The 18,462-nt window shown below is 54.7% G+C and overlaps 4 protein-coding genes across 4 annotated transcripts; 3 read left to right on the top strand and 1 right to left on the bottom strand.

The window, feature by feature from the left end:
• Positions 1–2,699: 2,699 nt before the first annotated feature.
• On the top strand, positions 2,700–4,774 carry BDP81DRAFT_324421 (arrestin; the record flags this gene model as incomplete). Its single annotated transcript, XM_060584886.1, has 4 exons — positions 2,700–2,764; positions 2,897–3,040; positions 3,109–3,871; positions 3,926–4,774. The coding sequence occupies 4 exons, from the start codon at positions 2,700–2,702 to the stop codon at positions 4,772–4,774; spliced, it is 1,821 nt and encodes a 606-aa protein (XP_060443002.1).
• A 2,659-nt stretch (positions 4,775–7,433) lies between these two features.
• On the top strand, positions 7,434–9,057 carry BDP81DRAFT_462828 (PH domain-containing protein; the record flags this gene model as incomplete). Its single annotated transcript, XM_060593942.1, has 2 exons — positions 7,434–7,532; positions 7,672–9,057. The coding sequence occupies 2 exons, from the start codon at positions 7,434–7,436 to the stop codon at positions 9,055–9,057; spliced, it is 1,485 nt and encodes a 494-aa protein (XP_060443001.1).
• Positions 9,058–12,470: 3,413 nt separating this feature from the next.
• BDP81DRAFT_396371 (uncharacterized protein) lies at positions 12,471–15,350 on the bottom strand (the record flags this gene model as incomplete). Its single annotated transcript, XM_060588182.1, has 3 exons — positions 12,471–14,629; positions 14,679–15,073; positions 15,139–15,350. 3 exons carry the CDS (start codon positions 15,348–15,350, stop codon positions 12,471–12,473), a joined length of 2,766 nt encoding a protein of 921 aa, XP_060443000.1.
• A 735-nt stretch (positions 15,351–16,085) lies between these two features.
• BDP81DRAFT_432732 (tRNA synthetase class I) lies at positions 16,086–17,897 on the top strand. The gene is made up of 6 exons (XM_060590811.1): positions 16,086–16,358; positions 16,436–16,785; positions 16,840–16,921; positions 16,975–17,106; positions 17,160–17,398; positions 17,455–17,897. The coding sequence occupies exons 1-6, from the start codon at positions 16,235–16,237 to the stop codon at positions 17,716–17,718; spliced, it is 1,191 nt and encodes a 396-aa protein (XP_060442999.1). The 5' UTR covers positions 16,086–16,234; the 3' UTR covers positions 17,719–17,897.
• The last annotated feature ends 565 nt before the right edge of the window (positions 17,898–18,462 follow it).

Genomic DNA, 18,462 nt, shown 5'->3' with positions numbered 1-18,462 from the left:
TCGGCAATCCATCGCCTTATCCGTCAGATGAACGGCGCCCGGGCGGCAACACCGTCTGTAGATTTTGGGATGTACTCTGTTCCCTTAGTGAACCTATGCTTTTCACCTTAGGTAAGGTATCTCATTGTTCGAGGCCCTTTGTCTGCCCGGCGGTATTCATGTTGGTTGCCGACGCCTAGGTACCTTTCGTCATGATTAGCTTCGGTCACTTCTCTCAATATCCTCTTTGCGTCGTTAACAATAGGCAAGGTAGGTAGACCTCGGCACCGCCATGAAGGCGTCGTTGCAAAGACACGTTCATGGCGGACGCGGACGCATACGCCGCCCGTCGGAGCTTCCTTCTGATGAAGCGAGGCGCATCGGAGACTTACCTTTCCATGTGCAATGGGCAGATGTTATCCTGTAGCTGTGAGGCATCGCGGACACCTTAATTGCGTGCAGCAGCAGGTTTGTCTTACCGTCTATGTACGGAGTAAAAGTTAAGGTAGGTAGGCAGGTACGTGAGGTTGCGCGCGAATAAGGTGTAGGCCGCAGTATCTCAAAGCCGGGCGCAATCCGAGCAGTAGCAACCACCCGTGGGCCTGAAAGTGCAAGTGCAGGCGCTCGAACCATGTGTTTCAATTTGGCTTGCTTTTTCCCCCTCTCTCTGTATCTGCCCGTCATTCAGTTTCTCCGTCGCCAGTTTGGTGTGCTAATTTCAGAGAGTCGCATTTTAGGTAAACTTCCGGTTTTTTTGGTTTTTGTTTTTATGTACAGACGATCCGGCCTCGGATGGCCACATGAGCAGCCAAAAGTGCAGGCCAGACTCCTAATGAGGCAGAATACCACGACTTTGACGATGATCCGAGCCTACGTTTACACGATGATTACCCAGATGAGATGTGCAGCGTAGCGTTTTGAGATACACAACAAGGTACGGAGGTACGAAAGCAGGTATTTTCTCACCACAGCCTGCACCATCCTTTTGCCTTTGGGGGGCTGCCAAGCCGGCCAAACAATCCACCACACCAAAGTCAGCAAACTCACAGCCGCTCTCCCACTAAACCCATCCCAGCTCTGAACAAGTGCTGGCTGCTGAGTCTGGTCAAGGGATAAGAGATAACGATGGTGTGCGATGATGAGGACGGGAGAGTCAGACAACAAGCTCAGGCTGCTCAAACTTAGACTCATCAGCATCGGCGTCAGCGTAAGTAGCCGCAACACGCATCTCTGCTAAAAACGCGCCATCGGTTCACCGTCGCTCCAGATAGCCTTAGATAGGCCGCTTCTAGTTTGGATGGCTGGTGAGATGATACCCGTTCATCAGTGTATCAGAGTCAGGCACGGAAACAATGCGAAGAGCGCGCATAGATGCCGCCTGCTCTCGTCATGACTTTTTTATTTTTTTGCGCTAAAAGAGTGTAGATGGTTCAGATGCTTGGTTTGACCGAGAGACTGACCATGATTCACCCACACCCCTCCTCGTCGTCCGAGGCAAAAGCCGCAAGAGGAAGAGGAAATTCATCCCACTTTCTCATACCTACTACGTACTCCGTACGGATAGACTCATTCACCAGCGGCAGGGCACCATCGCCGCCGAACCCATGTCTTGGTTCCCGACACCACGCGCGCCACCAAGCAGCCACGCAGCAAGCACGGGATGATAGGCACAGACCACAGCGCAGATACACACCCGGTCTCTACGTCGTCCCTCAGATGTGAGTGAGTCGCTGCTGATTCCCATCTGACAGCCACAGCCCTTCCCCCAGTCGGTGTCAAGTCGGGGTTCTCTCCCGCAAGGAAAAGGGTACGTGGGTACCTACGGATACACTGTATAACTCCCCAAGGTATTCGTACCTATCCGTATGTGACAGCAGGGCAAGAGACATCCAGGGTCAGCGTGCACGCACCCATTGACCATCCGTACCTTACCTCATTCTCGCCTTGCATCTGGGTCTGTCTGTCGCATCGACCCAGCCCTGCTGCACCTCGTTTCTTCGCCATGGTCCATGGCCTGGATGAGGTGGGCAACACCCCCCCCCCCCCCGGCTCCGTCTTGGGCCGTCCTCCTTGCCCGGTGGCTGCCGCTGACCCTCATCATCCATCCTCCTGAAAGCCAGGAAATGGACGGAATTCCTGCTTCCTGCGCCAGTATCCGTACCCGGTGTACGTACCCGTACTGTATAGGTGTACCGCCGCCGCAGGCTTGCGCCCCTTTCCTCTGGCTCTGATCCCATCTCTTCGTTAGGTTCTCCTTATCCTTTCTCCGTCCACAAGGTTCATGGGGACCCTGAACAAGGAACTCTCCTCTTCGTCTTCGCACACCTCCCGGCCTCACACCTCACCTATCAATCTTTTTTTGCTGCCGAATCAAGGATGCCCCACCTATCCCACCAAGAGCGAGAACCCGCCGAGGGGCAGGGGCGTGGCCGTGGTGGATGACGGGCGTGGGTTTTCGATTTTCGGCTTCCACTTCCCACGCTTTGCATATCGACGTGGGTGGGCTGCCCGTTTGTGAGGTAAAGGCGCGAGCTTTTTGCTTGTTGCGCTTGGTCGCTTGCCCGCGCCCACCTTTGATCTGACGAATGTACTTCGTACCCAGAAAGGACGCTCCGTCGATAAATACAAGCTCGTCTCCAGACCTCTCCTTCCCATATGTTTAGGCTGTTTCTTCTTACCCAGGCATACCGCTTGGTTCATGACACACCCAACCTTTGAAGATGCCGTCATTCAACCCATTCTCGACTGTCACAGGCAAGCATGCTGCTTCGCTTTTTGAGATCAGGTATGCCCTCTTGCCCCACGTCTCCAAATTCCGGCTCTTCTTTCCTCTCTCTCCAAATTCTCTTTTCCGGCTGTGACTCTTTGTCAGTCCCGTTTTTGAAGAGCGCCCCCGCTGACGTCTGACGCCCTATAGACTAGACAATGATTTTATCGTATTTCGCGGAGGAGAGGATGAGTCTGCTGGTCAGATCCTCAAGGGCGTCGTGGTGCTCTGCCTGCCCACGCCGCTGAAGATCGAAGACGTCCACCTGCGACTGACGGGCACCCACCGATTAACGTATGAGGCCCTCCTTATTTCCGGTTCGATTTGCTGCAGATAAGTCAACTGACTTGCGCTCTCAATAGGTGGGATTACTCCAAGACCGTCGCTTCTGGCGTCTCCAGCCAAAAAGTCGACAAGACCACCACACTGCTCCAACACCGCTGGGCTCCGTTTGTCGGCGGCACTGGTGGCAAGAACACCATCTTGCCGGCCGGCAACTATGAGTGGCCTTTTGAGTACACCCTGCCTGGCAACACCGCCGAGAGTGTCGAAGGCATCCCCGAAGCGAGCATCACCTACAAGCTCAAGGCTACCGTCGCCCGCGGCAAGCTCGCCTACGATCTGCACGCCTACAAGGCGCTGCGCATTATCCGCACCCTCGAGCCCGCTGCCCTCGAATACCTCCACGCCATGAGCGTCGAGAACATTTGGCCGAACAAGGTCGACTACTCCATTATCATCCCGCAAAAGGCCGTAGTCTTTGGCGCCACAGTACCATTACAGATGCGATTTACACCCCTCTTGAAGGGCCTCGAAATGGGGGAGATTTCAGTCAAGATGCTGGAAATCCGAGAGTGCACATTACAGGGGCCCACGGGCAACGTTTTCAAGGAACACAGGACCGAAAGAGAAGTCTCTAACTGGAAGTTCGATGTCGAGCGCGACGAGCACTGGCACGATACGATCGAAGACACTGGCCAAGAGGGGTGGATGGTTGAGAAGAAGCTGAACCTTCCCAAGAGACTGCGACAGTGTGTCCAGGATCTCAACCACAACGGTATCAAGGTGCGACACAAACTCAAGCTTGTTGTCGCCCTGAAGAACCCCGACGGTCACATTTCAGAGGTGAGTCGTTATAACACTGCTCTATCATGGCTTCGCAAAACTGACAATTCCCAGCTTCGAGCTACTCTACCCGTCTCCATCTTCATCTCTCCCAACATGCCTCTTGACGAGCATGGAGTTCTCGTCGACCAGGCTCCTGGCGCACCCGCCACGGCCGAAGTCACCCGTATCGCACCACCCGGCTATGGCGAGCATGTTCTCGACCAACTCTACGAAGACGTCGACATGAGCGGCTTCCAGACCCCAGCTATCCAGTCTGGCTTCAGCAGTCCTTTCTACGCCCAATCTCGCGCCGGCTCATCAGAGAACCTTGCTTCCCTGGCCATGATGAACGGCCACGGTGTTGCTCCCGCCGCATTGTCACATCGCCTACAGAACGTGTCTCTCGATCCCACGAACCGCAACACCTCTTTCAACTCATTGAACGCCATCACAGAGGACGTCGCAGCCCCGACATCCGTCCCCACGGGAGAAAACTCGCAATCACAATCGGCAGCTTTGACCCGCCACAACAGCGCCGAGGAACACCCTAACTCGCACTCTTCAGGACGCAACTCGCCTGAGCACCTCGACTTCCCTGACATGGCGACCTTGAGCAAGGTGCCTAGTTACACAACAGCCGTCAAGACTCCCCTTCGGCGGGGCCCGAGTAGCGACGCGCTCCCCGACTACTTCTCTGCCATGAGCGCCCCGAACACGCCTCCCGCGAGCGAGGTTCCTGTCGCAGACCCGCTTGGCATGATTCCCGAGCACGAAGGTGCCGGCAGCGAGCCGACTACTCCAGGCGGCTCGCACCGCTCATGGCACCGCCCTCAAAGCATGACCAACCTGCTCCATGCTGTGCAGGGTGGCGGAGAGGACCGCCGTCTTCACCTCATCCAAGGACGGGAGAGAGTTTACTAGGGCTACTTTACGGCGATGCGATTCACACCATACTCACTTGATTATATTACGACTACAGAATGCGGCAAGCACTATTTCGGGAATGGCATTGGCGTTGACGGTTGGAATGGGATACTTTCCCATGGGATAGGTCTTTTGAGATTTTTACAGGATATAGATTTGCGCCTTGGAGGCATCAGGACTCATCGGCTGCTTGGAGACATACACAAAGAATACGGATCGGTATAATAGTTCACGGGATCTACTACTGGGGCGACATTGGGAAAGGCAAATAGGGCTGTACGATATACCCACCGCTTAGAGCGCGGCATGTCGATTGCGAGATACCAAAGATGACAAAAAAAGTCAAGACTCGATTTTTCAACTTTTGTTTACTGCTGATTAGTAAAGTCTTTCTCACTATAGACCTAATCGACTGCGGTGTGGACCTCCGTCACTAACACCGGATCCGACAGACGAACATAAGTAACGGAGAAACTGCTCGTAATGCCGAGGGTCTTGGTGGTGGCGGCGGCGGCACGGCGGCCACGGCGTTGTGGGAGTTTCCACTCTTCCGGTGCGGCGGCGGTGGATGTGGCTGCCCTCCCGGCCGATGTCGGACGCCCCGATAAGAGAAATTTTGAAATGGAGGGGTTACAGCAGCCAAAAATGAATGGCATGTAGGAACTTAGCCTAAAGCGACATGCCGAGGGGGTCACCGGGTGTCACGTTGTTCGTATCTGGGGTGCATTTTTTTTTTCTTTTTCTTTCTCTTTTTCTTTCTCTTCATTGTTTCCCTTGTTTCTTTTTTTGGTGGGGGGGGGGGGGGGGAAGTAGGAAAAGTTTAAGTGGTGGTGGTTGTTGGATGTGGCTGTGGCGCGGGAAGACCGAGGTGGGATGCTGGTTGCTGGATGTGATGACGATGGCCATCATCCCGTTCCCACGATGTCCGGTCGAATGCTATCATCTAGAGGGTCTAGGAGGACGAGTTGCTGGTGATCGTGGGCGATGGGAAGGCCGATACTTGAAGAGCCTCGTTTTCCCCTCTTTTTCTTCTTCTTCGGTTTGCTTGCTCTCCTGCGACATGACTGAGTTGAGCGGTCACAGATTTCAATAATTTCCTACTGAGGATGATGATATGATTTCTCATGGGCTGATGTGATGGCGATAAGTCGTCACGGGTGTTCTGAGAACATGGGTGGAGTGCATGAGGTAAAGTATGTGAAGGCTGCGAAGCGTACGAAAACTTACCTACTACAGACACAGTAAGTTCACTGGTGGTCTGTCGACGCGGTTGATAGAATATAAACGCTCGTAGAGAGCAGTCTTTTTCTACCTACTAGGTACTCTCCTCGTGAACCAGATGTTTTATCTGCTCTTTTCTCCCTTTTCAAGGATCACATGGGTAATGGTTGTTGAGTATCTTTTGGGAGCACGTCAGAGGCTGGTGATGCAGCGACAGGAATGGACTCCGACGACAAAACTCTCTTGCGTTGTACTCAGACGGCCAAACCAATAGGTGTCATCGCTGATGGCCATTTGACGTCTGCCCAATGCCAACCTGTCGGGTATGCCCAGGTTGTAGCCCTGTTTTCCCATGTCATCGCGGCCGTCACCTGCGACGGCATCAACGTTCGCTGGACTCCTGGAGGCAAAAGAGAGAAAGCTTATTCCTCTCTGGGAAGGATATCCTGGTGGTCGTTCACTCGTGGAATTGGTGCCAAGCCGACGCATCTGTTAGTTATTATATGGTGTCTTGTATTTGAGTCCTAACATGGGCCGATGTATGTGAAACAGGAGGGCATTCGACTCATCTCAGGTTAGCGCCATCGTGCGTTGAGAAACTAAGGGACTTGTTGACGTCATAAAAAGCCCCCAAATCACTCATGGGCCTCCCGTCTAGCGTGCGTTCAGCGCGCGAGGGGGGAACCCCCGACTGGCGGATGGATGTGACGATGCAAAGACGGACAAGAGCGAGAGCCTACCTTAGCAGAGGGTCAACCCCCGGACCAGCTGAGAACGGGGCACTGGGGGATTTCAGCGTGGTAAGGTAGGGTCGACAAAGTGACTCAGTGGCACCACAGCCGTGACAGCTCAATAACCCAGAGTGCTCAGCTGAAGGCAGAAAGCAGTAAAAAGGTGAGAGGATTTGCGGTTGCCGTCCCTCGGGGGGGAGGAAAAATGTCGAGATCGTCACAGGGGGTGGTCCAGACCGACCCCACTCTAGACAACCCTTTGGGGGGCCCATTGGGGCCAGCGGGAGGGTCGTGCTTGTGCGATACAAGCAAATCTCGGTGCAGGTGCAGGAATTATGGAAAGCCAGGGGCCGCTAAGACCAGGAAGATTGCGCTGGCGGCGTGGTGGAGAACGTCATTCGACCTGTCTTGGTGCAGGAGCTTGGGCGGGTTTTAATTACCAGCCTGTCACTGGCGGGGGGGGGGAATGGGCGTTCGAGGGGGAAGGACGGGACACATGTAATGTCCGACACATTATAACCTCTTTTGCCCTTTTTTCCATTTCCATCTTGTCCACTGCATTTTGTTTCTCCCATCTTGCAACCGGACAGACGAGCTTGGACGAAACGTTTCCAACTGCGTATCCACGACACACCGTCAACACATAACTTAGAAGTCACGATACTACATCACTCGAGTACGACCCGATCTTGCGCATCGCGACCATGGCCGACACCAAGGGCCTCCCCCAGAGGTCGGGGACCATCATGACCAACAACTCTGTCCTTAGCGACGATGCTGTTCCTGAAGTCGATCCTACCAGCGTAAGTCAATCAATCGCGTTGTTCAGCGTCAAAGAAAAGAATCGTAGTATATACGATTTACCCTTGCCCCGCGCCCAACAAATACTTAGAAGCTATACAACTACCCTTCAGAATGGAAAATGCTGACAGCCACGTACAGACTGCTGGTCTCCTTGCGGAGCGACTCCAAGCATGGAAGCATTCCGTTGGATATCTGGAGGACTACATCGGAGCCGTCGAGAAGATCCACAAAGCCCAGTCCAAAGAATACGAGAAGGCTCTGAAGGCCATTTCCCATCCCTTGAAGGAGGGCCACCACTTTGACCAGAGCCTCGGCGGTATCGCGGCCTACTTCGAGAACATGCGCTCCAACACTCAGGCGATTATTAACACCAATCTCGAGACGGAGAAAACCATCAAGGGCTCCATCCTCCCGATCCTCGAACGCCTGCACAAGGAGATCAAGCACAAGGGCAAGGAGCTGGCGCATGGCGCTCAGAAGGGTGCCAAGGAGGTCGAGAAGGTCCGCAACACCACCCAGAAGCACATTGAGCTTCTGGGCTCCCAGACCGCCTCCTTCGAGTCCGCCGGCGGCAAGATGCACGGAACTGATGACCCTTACGTTGTCCACCGAGGTGTTCTGCATAGACTGCACAAGCAGGTTCTCGAGGAGAACAACAACCGCAACGACCTGATTGCTGTCCAAAATAACTTTAAGGATTTCGAGGCACATGTTATTGAAGTCGTCCAACAAGCTATGGAGGCCTTTATCCAGCTCACCGGCGGTCAGGCTGAGAAGACCCGCGCTCTCTACTCCGACATGCTAGGTGCCATCCAGAGAGTCCCCGGTGATTTCGAGTGGAACGGCTTCATCACCCGCAGCGGTGATCGGTTGGTCAACCCCAACGACCCCCCGCGCTCTGTCGAGGCCATCAACTTCCCCAACATGGACCACGCCGCCATCAAGCCTCTCGTTGAGGGTTCCCTGGAACGCAAGTCGCGTAACAAGCTTTCCTGGGGCTACTCTACCGGCTACTACGTGGTTACTCCGACCAAGTTCTTGCACGAGTTCAAGGACAATGACAACACCCGCGCTGACCCCAAGCCGGAGCTTTCCATCTACCTGCCAGACGCTGTGATTGGACTTCCCAACGGAAACAAGTTCAACGTGAAGGGCAAGGATAAGAGCAAATCAATCAGCTCAAAGCTTACTGGATCGTCCGAGTTGGCTTTCCAGGCCCACACCCCCGATGAGGCTCAAAAGTGGTTTGAGATTATCAAGAACGTTGCGGGAGCCACCGGGCCCGCGGCGCCTAATTCTACGCCCACTTCCCCCGTCGTTGCCCAGGATGAGAAGATGCCTTCCATCGCCCCAGCCGCAACCACCCATTCCGGCCACTCGGCACAAGAGGCCGGTGTCACTGGTCACGACCCTACCGCAAGCCCAGAGCTCATGAGCCCGGCCGGCGGCCCATCCTCCAGCGCCGCGGCTGCACCTGCGGCTGCTCCAGCTGCAACGGCGCCTGTCGACGAGAAGAAGATCTAAGGATTCGCAGGACACCCTCAGCTTCTGAGATCCCTACACTTGCAGACCTAGCCCGATACCTCGAGAAGAGTCCTGTTCGACAGCCCTATCTTCCCAAAAAAGTGAGGCGACTGCTGGGGCGACTCATCCACTGGCGCACCTCTGGTTGCCTTGTTGTTTAGCCTCCTGGGGCGGAGGAACGCACCTCATACGACTTCGACTTGACCACACCACTACACCTGATTGGTTACATCACTTTTGCGCAACACCACAGCCTTACATCCCCGTTGCTTTTCTGCGGCCCTTTCCAGCACACGCGCTTGGAGGATACCATTCTGATTTATGGTTATATAATATAGCGAGCCCTAATCAAACAACAATTATGATCATTGACTTTTGTCCGATTCCGAATTTACTCGCAGGCACCATTGATCGAATTTGAGCTCCTCGGGTTAACCACAGTAACTAGAAGATCGAGTTGGAGCCGGCCAGTAGGATGTCTGCCTTGGCGCAGGCTGTGCCTCACCACCCTCCTTTACCTCCGAGATAAGGCACCGATACCACCATCTACACCGCGTGGGTGTCTGCACCTCATCGCGGAGCCCTATTTATAAGTGCAGAATACTCCCGCGTCTCTGACCAGCAAACCATTTGATTCAGTATTTGGCGCATACCACGTTGGTCTCGTCTGCCGAGGAATGCGGGCATCGCGTTGAGTCAATGGCACAACTGAAGAAAAAGCGCTCACTTTGCCGGTATCTAGCCACCGAGCTGTCAAGAAACAAGACTCTTTGCACTTTTGCGCAAGGGGGTATCTGCGGAGTGTAGGCAAACGTCGCACACCTTCGCTGAAAGTTCGGTGAAGGTCTACTCGTGGGGTGGTGTGGCACAAGACAAGACACCCCCTACGTTGCGGGCTTAGCCTTCTCCCCCTCCACTACCTTACTCCCTTGAAGCCGCGCGCCGATTAGAGGAAGGCAGACTTACGCCCCGGCCCGTCATCATGATTCTCCACGATGGCCATGCTATCTGTCATAGAATGCGTTGTCTTTCTTGCCAGGGGGAATGAAGATTCGCCAGAGGGCAAAGTGCACCTTGACACACCTACAAGGTGCAGAAGTCCTGGGAATCGGAACAAGTGTCCGCTTTCTTCAAGGCAGAGGTGAGCGAGCGAGAGAGAGAAGTGTTCTAGCGTCTGCCCGTCAGCCCTGGACAAGAAACGCTGATGGTGATGTGCCTACACTGCGATTATAGTCTCCTATGAATGGCAGCAGTGGCAGTACTGGCCAGCCTTACCTATCGTGACCTGTCTATATACAGCGTGTATAGCTGTCTTCCCATTCCCTCGGGGCGAAGGCACTACTGTCTATCAAAAATATCCTGGAATCATCCACCCTATCATCCTTCAATGAAGCTCACCGCTTGGCCTCTCATCGCGGTCCATCCAGCCCTGATCTTTCTCCTCCAATGACTCCGTAGTAGCGCATGCCCTTTCCTCTTCACAAGACTCTCTATCCCGCTTCCTTCCTCGTTCCCCTAATACCATCCTAACCAACGACAATGACGAAAGCTTGGAAAGAGCACAGGGACGTTATCGCGAGGCTCTACATCAAGGAGAATCGTACCCTGGATGAGGTCCGGGAGATTATGCAGCAGGATTACAACTTTAAGGCTTCGTCAGTCTAAACCTTATTCTTTTCCCTCCTTTTCTTTCAGACCATTTGGATACGTCTTGGATTTTCTTGGACCCCACGGAACCCCCTTTTTGCCCGGTATCCCACAGGACGGACGTTGGCTCTGATAAGATGACTACCTTACCTTTCCATTCTGGTCGTCGAGTCCTGTTCCCGATATCTCTTATCCATGGACGATGACAGAGATGCTCGAACACCCCTCAATATCATCCAGTCAAGAACTAGCAAGAAAGGACATTAGAGGCAAACACAGCTAACAGCCCTCAACTTCCAGGACAAGATCATACCGCCAGCACTTTGACCAGTGGGACCTGTCAAAGTACAACTGCAAGAAGCGTACCGCCCGCCGTCAGAGCCGCGACTACCAGCAGTACCCCGAACAGCAGCAGTACACCCCTTCCGCTGCCGCCGCCGCCTCCGCCGTGGTCATCGTCCAGGAGAATTATCCAATGAGTCCGCAAAGCTACGACAGCAGCAGCGGCAGCATGAGCCCCGAGTCCGAGATGGACAACGGCGGCGGTAGGATCGACGATGTGGATGTTGCCCAGTCATATGGAGGCCATCAGTGCACGTACGCAGGCCAAAGCCAAAGTCAGAACCAGAGTCAAAGCCAGCCGGTCTTGCATCAACAGTACACCCAGCAGCAGCAGCAGCAGCAGCAGCATCATCAACACCAGCAACAGCTAGAACAGCATCACCGACAGCGTCAGTCCTGGAATACCCAGGTGCCGCGGAGCATGGCCTCGCCCTGGGACCAGGCTGCCCTCCCCAGCCCTCCCGCGGATCTGGGCGGAGACTCGTTCTTCCAGATGTCCGGGTCGGCGGAGGCCTTGTCTGTGCAGGGGCATCATCGTCCGCAGGATTATTCTTCTGTGGTTCATCCCGAGCAGTATCGCCAGACACAGCAGCAGCAGCAGCACTATCATCGACAGCAGCAGGGTGCGGATCCTCGGATGATGCCAAGTCGGCTTCTGGCTCTGGCTCCGCAACGGCCGGTGAGACCGGAGCGACGGGAGTCTGTTTCGTACCACAATGCTTTACATTGCGGATTCCATCGTTCAGGGCTATAGGGGTAGGAAGAACGCTGCCCCGGGCTTGGCCTTCCCCCTTTCCCTCCCCCCTCTCCTTTGGTACCCCCTCTCTCTTGGCTTATATTTCCTAGGGCTTGGATTGTTTTGGATTGTTTTGTGATGTTTCCTTTCCTATCCGTAAGAGAAAACGAAGAAAGATGGAAACTTGGTGGTTTGGCTACTCTGTTTGGTTTGGGCAAAGGTATCTATCCCATATGCAATATCACACTTTCCTTCATCTCTCGAAACAAAAAAGACTCGGCGAGCTGGAGGGAGGGAGGGAGGCTTCTGAAAGCTGGTTCTTTGATGGAAATAGGGGTCGAATTTTGCAGTTTTGATGGACCACAGGACAACTAAAACTTGGCAAAAACACACCTTTTCCCCCTTCCCCTTAGCCCTTGCACTTTGACTTTCACTTGATGTTTCTTTCTCTCTTTTGGGATTCAAGTACTTTAGTTGTAGAATGTAGTTGTACTGTGTTTTTCGTCTGTCGGTTTGATGCTTTTACTCGTTTCGTTGGGTACCAATGTGATAGAATACAGAAAACGAAACATGAAGACCTTTTGAATCCCCATTTTGGATTTTCTGAATAATGGCATACTTCCTCCATTCAACCATTCGCCAATAATTGATTCCCGAGTAATCCCGACCCCATCTTAATCATCCACATCTACATGAAATCATCCTCGCTAAAGGGCTCACTGCTATGGTTGGACCTCAAATTCATCTTGGCCGCGCCCTCTGCTAACCCATACGGATCATGAACATGCTGCTTCCCACCACCGCCACCCTCCTCCCCATCACCAGCAGGCGCCGAGTTAGACCGCACCTGCACCTTAACCTCCCCCTGAATCCCATCGACACGAATAGTCGAAACAGTCGTCCCACCAGGCGGCGGGCGCAAATTCGGCGCGGGTGCGAGGTTGACGAGCTCGCGGAAGAAGTTGTTTGCGGCCTCGCAACCGTCGAGGAGCCATTTGAGGCATATCGTGACGCGCTCTTTGGCAAAGGGGTTGTGGTCGTCGTAAGCGCAGCAGTTTAGAAGGGGTACGATGCCGTTGTGGTTCACCATTTGGGTTTGTACGTCTGGGTTTCCGGGGGTGGAGTGGCCGGGCGGTGGTTGGAGGAGGGTGGCGAGGATGGTGAAGATTTGGCCTTTGATGCCGGACCAGGGGTATTTATGGGCTGGGTCGGAGAGGGAGGGGGGTGGAGGGGAGGGTGGAAGTGAGTCGTTTGTTGAGTAGGGGCGTTCTATGATGGGAGTTGAGCCGCCGCCGGAGCCGGAGCCGGAGCCGGGTTGCTGCGAGGAGGAGTGGGATTGTTGGTGGTCCGAGGGGGATGCTGCTGCCGCAGCGGGAGGTCTGTTGCGGGAGGGAACGGCGTCGACGAGGGGTTTCTTGGGGACGCCGGCTTCGAGGCCGTTGAGGAGGGTGATGAGGTCGTAGACGGCCTCCCACTCGATGAGCTTCTTCCTCGACTCGGCAATCTCGGAGGCAGTCGTCAGAAAATCGAGGTACTGCGCCAGGCCGTCCTTGGCACGCTCCATGTCCCATGTGTCGACGGGGAACTCGGCCGGGTCGACGTTGTCCTCGCGGATCTGGGCCTGGAGGTGCATGAGGGCGACACATTCGGGCACGATGCGGCTGCGAAAGAAGCTGAAGAAGAACATGACGAGCTTGACGTCGCGCTCCTGATCCTTTTTGTCTTGTGGGGGGTTGCTAATGCGGCTGCGGAAGATGTGGTTGACGAGGCGAAGGAGGACGGTCTGGGCCGGGGATATGATGTCCTTTGGGATGCGGAGGGAATTCCAGGCGTAGGGGACAAGGGCCGAGTGGTGGAGGGCCTCGATGAGCTGCGAGGTAATTTGGAAGATGAGCGACTGCTCGTCCTTTTCCCAGACAGCGATGAAGACGAGCATCTCGCGGAGGAGGGACTTGCCGCAGTCGAGGGCTAGGAACATGCGGCAGCGCGTCTTTTGGAGGTTCTCGCCTGCGCGGGTGAGGCCCGTGCCGGCGGAGTCGAGGATGCAGGACTTGACTATCATGTGGAGGGCCTCGATCTGCTTCGGGTCGAGGATGTTGGGGATCTCGGTCAGGAGGCCCGTCAGTGGGCCCTCGCCGTACGACTCGTCGTCGTCGATATCCTCGTCGTCCATCATGTCGTCGTAACCCTCGGCGTACTCCTCCGCGGAGCCCTCTTCCGGCCCGAGGTCCTGTTCGGACTCGTCGACCTCGACGACCTCGTGCTCCTCAGTGCGCATGACGGGCGTGTATCGGTTGAGAAGGTTGCTCTTGCAGTGCTCCGTCCTTGTCTTTGCAAACTCGACGTTGGGCATGGCGACCGCCCAGCCGTCGTAGTTTACGTCGCGCGCGCGCATCCACCAGGTGTCGATTTCGCGGGATACGCGGCAGTAGGCGCGGTCCTGCTCGAACTTGTCCTCGATGTCGGGGTCCCATCTCGGGTTGACCTTTTCGCCCTCCTCGTAGTTGTCGGCGCGGACCTTGACCTGGCCCTCGGGGAACCAGTTCCACGCCAGGGGCGCGATAGGTGCGAGGACGCCCGGGGGGTTGTGCGACTTGTTCTGGGAGTAGTCTGTGAGGAGCCTGCGGGCGGTCTCGCACATTCGCGAGTTACGCTCCAGCCAGTGCTGGATCTCCGTTCTGGCAATGTCGACGCGGAAGCCGGAGCCGTCGCCCATACCCTCTTGCGGGTCGTCGAGCTGCGCGTCCTCGTCAAAGAGGACGTCGTACCAGAACGACATCTTGTTGCGGTCGTTCTTGGCGGTCCAGTTGTGGGCTTGTTGAAGGGATGTGACCAGGAGCTTTTTGTCTGTGAAACGTCAGCGGCGTACTCGTCCGGGAGGGCTATGAGGACTTACACATGTCGGTGATCTCATTCAGCTTGGCCCTTGAAGACTCGTCCAAGATCTCGCCATCGTAGCCCTTGCTCGTGACGTTCACACAGAGTATGATGGTCTGATAAACCATCTGGTCAAAGTGAACCGCGGCGCAAATGTCCTGGGGCACCTCTGGTTCCGACGTCACCAGCAGGTTTCTCGCAATGTGCATGAGCTTGTTTAAGATAGAGAGATCGTCCTTGAGACTGTGGTGGTTCTTCACAATGAGAGCAGTACTCTCCTGAGGGGTGACACCCTTCTCGGGATCGTTGAGGCTCGACAGCGGGCCCACTGAGCGCGTGGTGAGACTGGGGATGGCGGCGCCAAAGATCTTGGTCAACCAAATCCATATCTCGACGTTTCTTGAAAGCGTTTCCCTGGTTCTTGTTAGGAAAATGAGATGGTACGAAACTACAATAAGACACGCGTTGAGGGTACCTACCTAACGTGCTTGAAGGTGTGAGTCTTCTCGAGGGTTTTGGCAATCATTGATGAGACCCGCGCGGCGGTTTGAGGGCCCATGGGTGGGATGGTGTAGTGGCCCTCGAGGCAAATGAGGGCGGCTGAGAAGCATCGTTCTTCGATGGTCTCATAGCCCGGGGTGCCATCTTCGAGGTCAAGGTCCGGCAGAGATGGCGGCGGTGTGGCCGCCATGGTGTTGTAGGTTGATGAATAATGAAGAGCAAGTATGACGTTGAAGATCGGGCATTCAAACTTGAAGCATAGAGGTAAAGACCGGTGAGGCTCTGCGCCTGCCGAGGGGGTATCCGCTAGTAATGAGTGGGAAAGAAGACCGTGGGCGAAAAATATTGGAAATGCATGCACAGTTTAGAATATTCTCATGAAGATTTCAGAGAAGGAGTACCTCGAAAGGTGGCGGCGCCGGGATGTTGGATTGTCACTATGGAAAATTTCCGCCGTCCGCACCGAAATGTACCTCTACACTACAAATTGGTAAGCAGATACACACAGACCAGCTGCCATTTTGAGATATTCCACCATCACGAAATGCTCTTGTGATCATTAACTACGTGCATTGAGGATTCACTCTAGAACTCATCTAAGAGTCCTGCACGTTAATCATACTCTAGAAGGGTTTGGAACCGTAGAAGTCTAGATTTGACATTAAAGGCATCATGTCTTAATCATCCCGTTTTATGAGTCGGGATACAACTGCGGTTCTGGGCTGAGAGCCCTGTGGAATTCCGGGCTGAGGTACCCAAGACCCCTCCATCGAGCCCCCTAAATCGGCCAATGGCAAGGGTGACAGCCACCGTAGACCCCTCTATCGGCCGTGTGCAACTTGGCCCCCGACGTCCGCCCCTCGGCGGGGTAATTTCGCTGCGGTGTCTGCTCTTCGACGCGAATTTGGGCCACTTGTGCGACGAGCCACGGCTTGACTCACTCCGAATACCATCGTCTCACGACCCTCGCGATACCTACTTCGACGCCGTGAAGCCTTCACAACCTCGACTCCCCGAACATCGTTGCATTCTTACTTCGATCCCACACTTTACGAAACTTGTAGCATACTCAAGATGGCGGAAGGTACAAATGCGCAGGAGAGGTTCGCCCTCATCAACGAGAACTTGGCCGAGATCATGAACCCCGAGATCATCGAGAAGATCCTGGCCGAGGGACGCAACCCGAAGATCTACTGGGGTAAGAAACACTTCAATTACACTGCTGGTACTCTTCGTCGGCGCATTGGCTGACCATTGCCTTCTTTCGTGTTGCAGGAACCGCGACAACGGGCAGACCTCACTGTGGTTACTTCGTCCCGGCCATCAAGCTGGCGCAGTTCCTCGCTGCCGGCTGCGAAATGACCGTTCTTCTCGCCGATATTCACGGTTTCCTCGACAACCTCAAGGCCCCCATCGAGCTCGTCGAGCAGCGCGCCAAGTTCTACAAGTTCGCCATCACAAACATCCTCAACGCTGTCGGCGTCTCCACGGAGAAGCTCAAGTTCGTCCTCGGCAGCTCCTACCAGAAGAGCCCCGAGTACGTCATGGATGTCTACAAGATGAGCTCGCTCATTAGCGAGAGAGATGCGAAGAAGGCTGGCGCCGAGGTCGTGAAGCAGTCTGACGTGAGGATACCTGCAAACTTTGGGTGTTTGGAGTTTGGCTGACAATGGTGACAGAACGCCCCCATGAGTGGTCTGCTGTACCCCGTACTACAGGTCTGCGACGAGGAGCACCTTGGTGTCGATGCTCAGTTCGGAGGTATATCTCAACTCCCAATAGCTTGAATGAGCTCTCAGGCTAACTTTTCGCAGGCATGGACCAAAGAAAGCTGTTCGCCGCTGCTACTGAATGGTTGCCCAAGGTCGGATACAAAGTGCGCGCGCATCTGTTGAACCCCATGGTTCCTGGTCTGAACGGTGGCAAGATGAGCGCAAGTGATCCTGGTAAGATTGTTGCTGCTGAGCTTCTTGACCAAATGCTAAGCCAAGCTCTACAGACAGCAAGATCGACCTTCTTGATGCTCCCGAGGTTGTCCAGAAGAAGCTCCGCAAGGCTGAGTGTGTGCCCAAGGTTGCTGAGGGCAACGGTGTCCTGTCTTTCGTCGAGTACGTCCTGCTGCCCGCCGCAGCGCTGAAGGGCAAGAAGGAGTTCCGTGTCGAGCGTGAGCGCGACGGCCTCGAGACCCTGGTTTACACCGAGATTACAAAAATGCACGAGGACTACAAGAACGACGTGGTAAGTAGCATACGACAAGAGGCGCGATATTGGAAACAAGCTGACACTGTGTTTAGTTGACGCCCCAGCTGCTCAAGCCCGCAGTGACAAAGGCCCTGAACGAGCTCCTGGCACCCATCCAGCAGGCTTTCCAGGCCTCCGAGGAGTGGAAGCAGGTCACGGAGAGGGCCTACCCCCCGGTCGAGGACGACAAGAAGAAGAAGAAGAAGCAGCCCAAGGACAAGGGCTCCCGCTACCCCGGCGGCGGCAAGGGCCCCGCCGCGCAGGACGGCGCTGCCAAGGAGGCGGAGCTGCCGGTGCGCCCGGCCGAGGGCCAGTGATTATTTGTTTCTTGCATAAGAAAGCGTTTTTTATCTGTACGTGCTACTACGGTATGGGTCGGAGTTCGGATGAAGACCAGCAAAAAAGAAAGTCTAGAGAGAGACAGCTAGATACCTCAGATGAAAAGAGCATCTAAAAGAGAGACATTCCATGACCCTCTGCTCCTCCCCCGTTGCCCCTGCCCCTTATCAACAGCCTTGTGTCCATACCTTCTCAACAACGGGCCTGATGGCTGAGAGGTAGAGGGACTTGATTCCTTGACTAAATCATGAAGTCTCTGGTACGTATTAAGGTTCCGATCATCCAAATCCTCGATGGTCAGGTCCGTTCTTATCTTTTTTTTACTTGTTCCCTTTATCAAGTCATTCAGGGGCGTCTGTGTTTCTCGTCCCTCGAGGGCCATGACTGGACTAGGCGGTCATCTTCCCAGCCATCAGTGGCCTGGTGACGAAGTACACCTTACATACACCAAGTGTAATCGAGAAGCAACGACATCGCGCCGCGTTCTACAACACGTGGTGCGGACAATGAGAATATGCGGTGGGGTGTTTACAAAGCGGGATGCCCGGGACGACGCAATGGCGGGGCACTGAAGAAACGGCAGCACTCAGGACGGTGGATGGCGGGGTAAATTTCGGCGGGGTCGAAAAAAGATGTCAGACTCCGACCGCATAGCAAACTTACCCAAGCTTTTGCGCCGATCTACACCTCTAGATATTTTCTTTACTGCAGCTTTTTTGTTT

Source organism: Colletotrichum phormii (genome assembly GCF_030913505.1).
Source record: "Colletotrichum phormii strain CBS 102054 chromosome Unknown BDP81scaffold_15, whole genome shotgun sequence".
NCBI lineage: Eukaryota > Fungi > Ascomycota > Sordariomycetes > Glomerellales > Glomerellaceae > Colletotrichum > Colletotrichum phormii.
This window is presented reverse-complemented; position numbering and strand designations above follow the sequence as displayed.

What these genes read in the sequence shown, in the direction of transcription:
- BDP81DRAFT_432732 (XM_060590811.1), top strand. Translation starts at nt 16,235, where the DNA reads ATGGCGGAAGGTACAAATGCGCAGGAGAGGTTCGCCCTCATCAACGAG. An exon ending in CAACCCGAAGATCTACTGGG is followed by an intron (nt 16,359 to 16,435) that starts GTAAGAAACACT and finishes TTCGTGTTGCAG; the next exon opens with GAACCGCGACAACGGGCAGA. An exon ending in TGTCGATGCTCAGTTCGGAG is followed by an intron (nt 16,922 to 16,974) that starts GTATATCTCAAC and finishes AACTTTTCGCAG; the next exon opens with GCATGGACCAAAGAAAGCTG.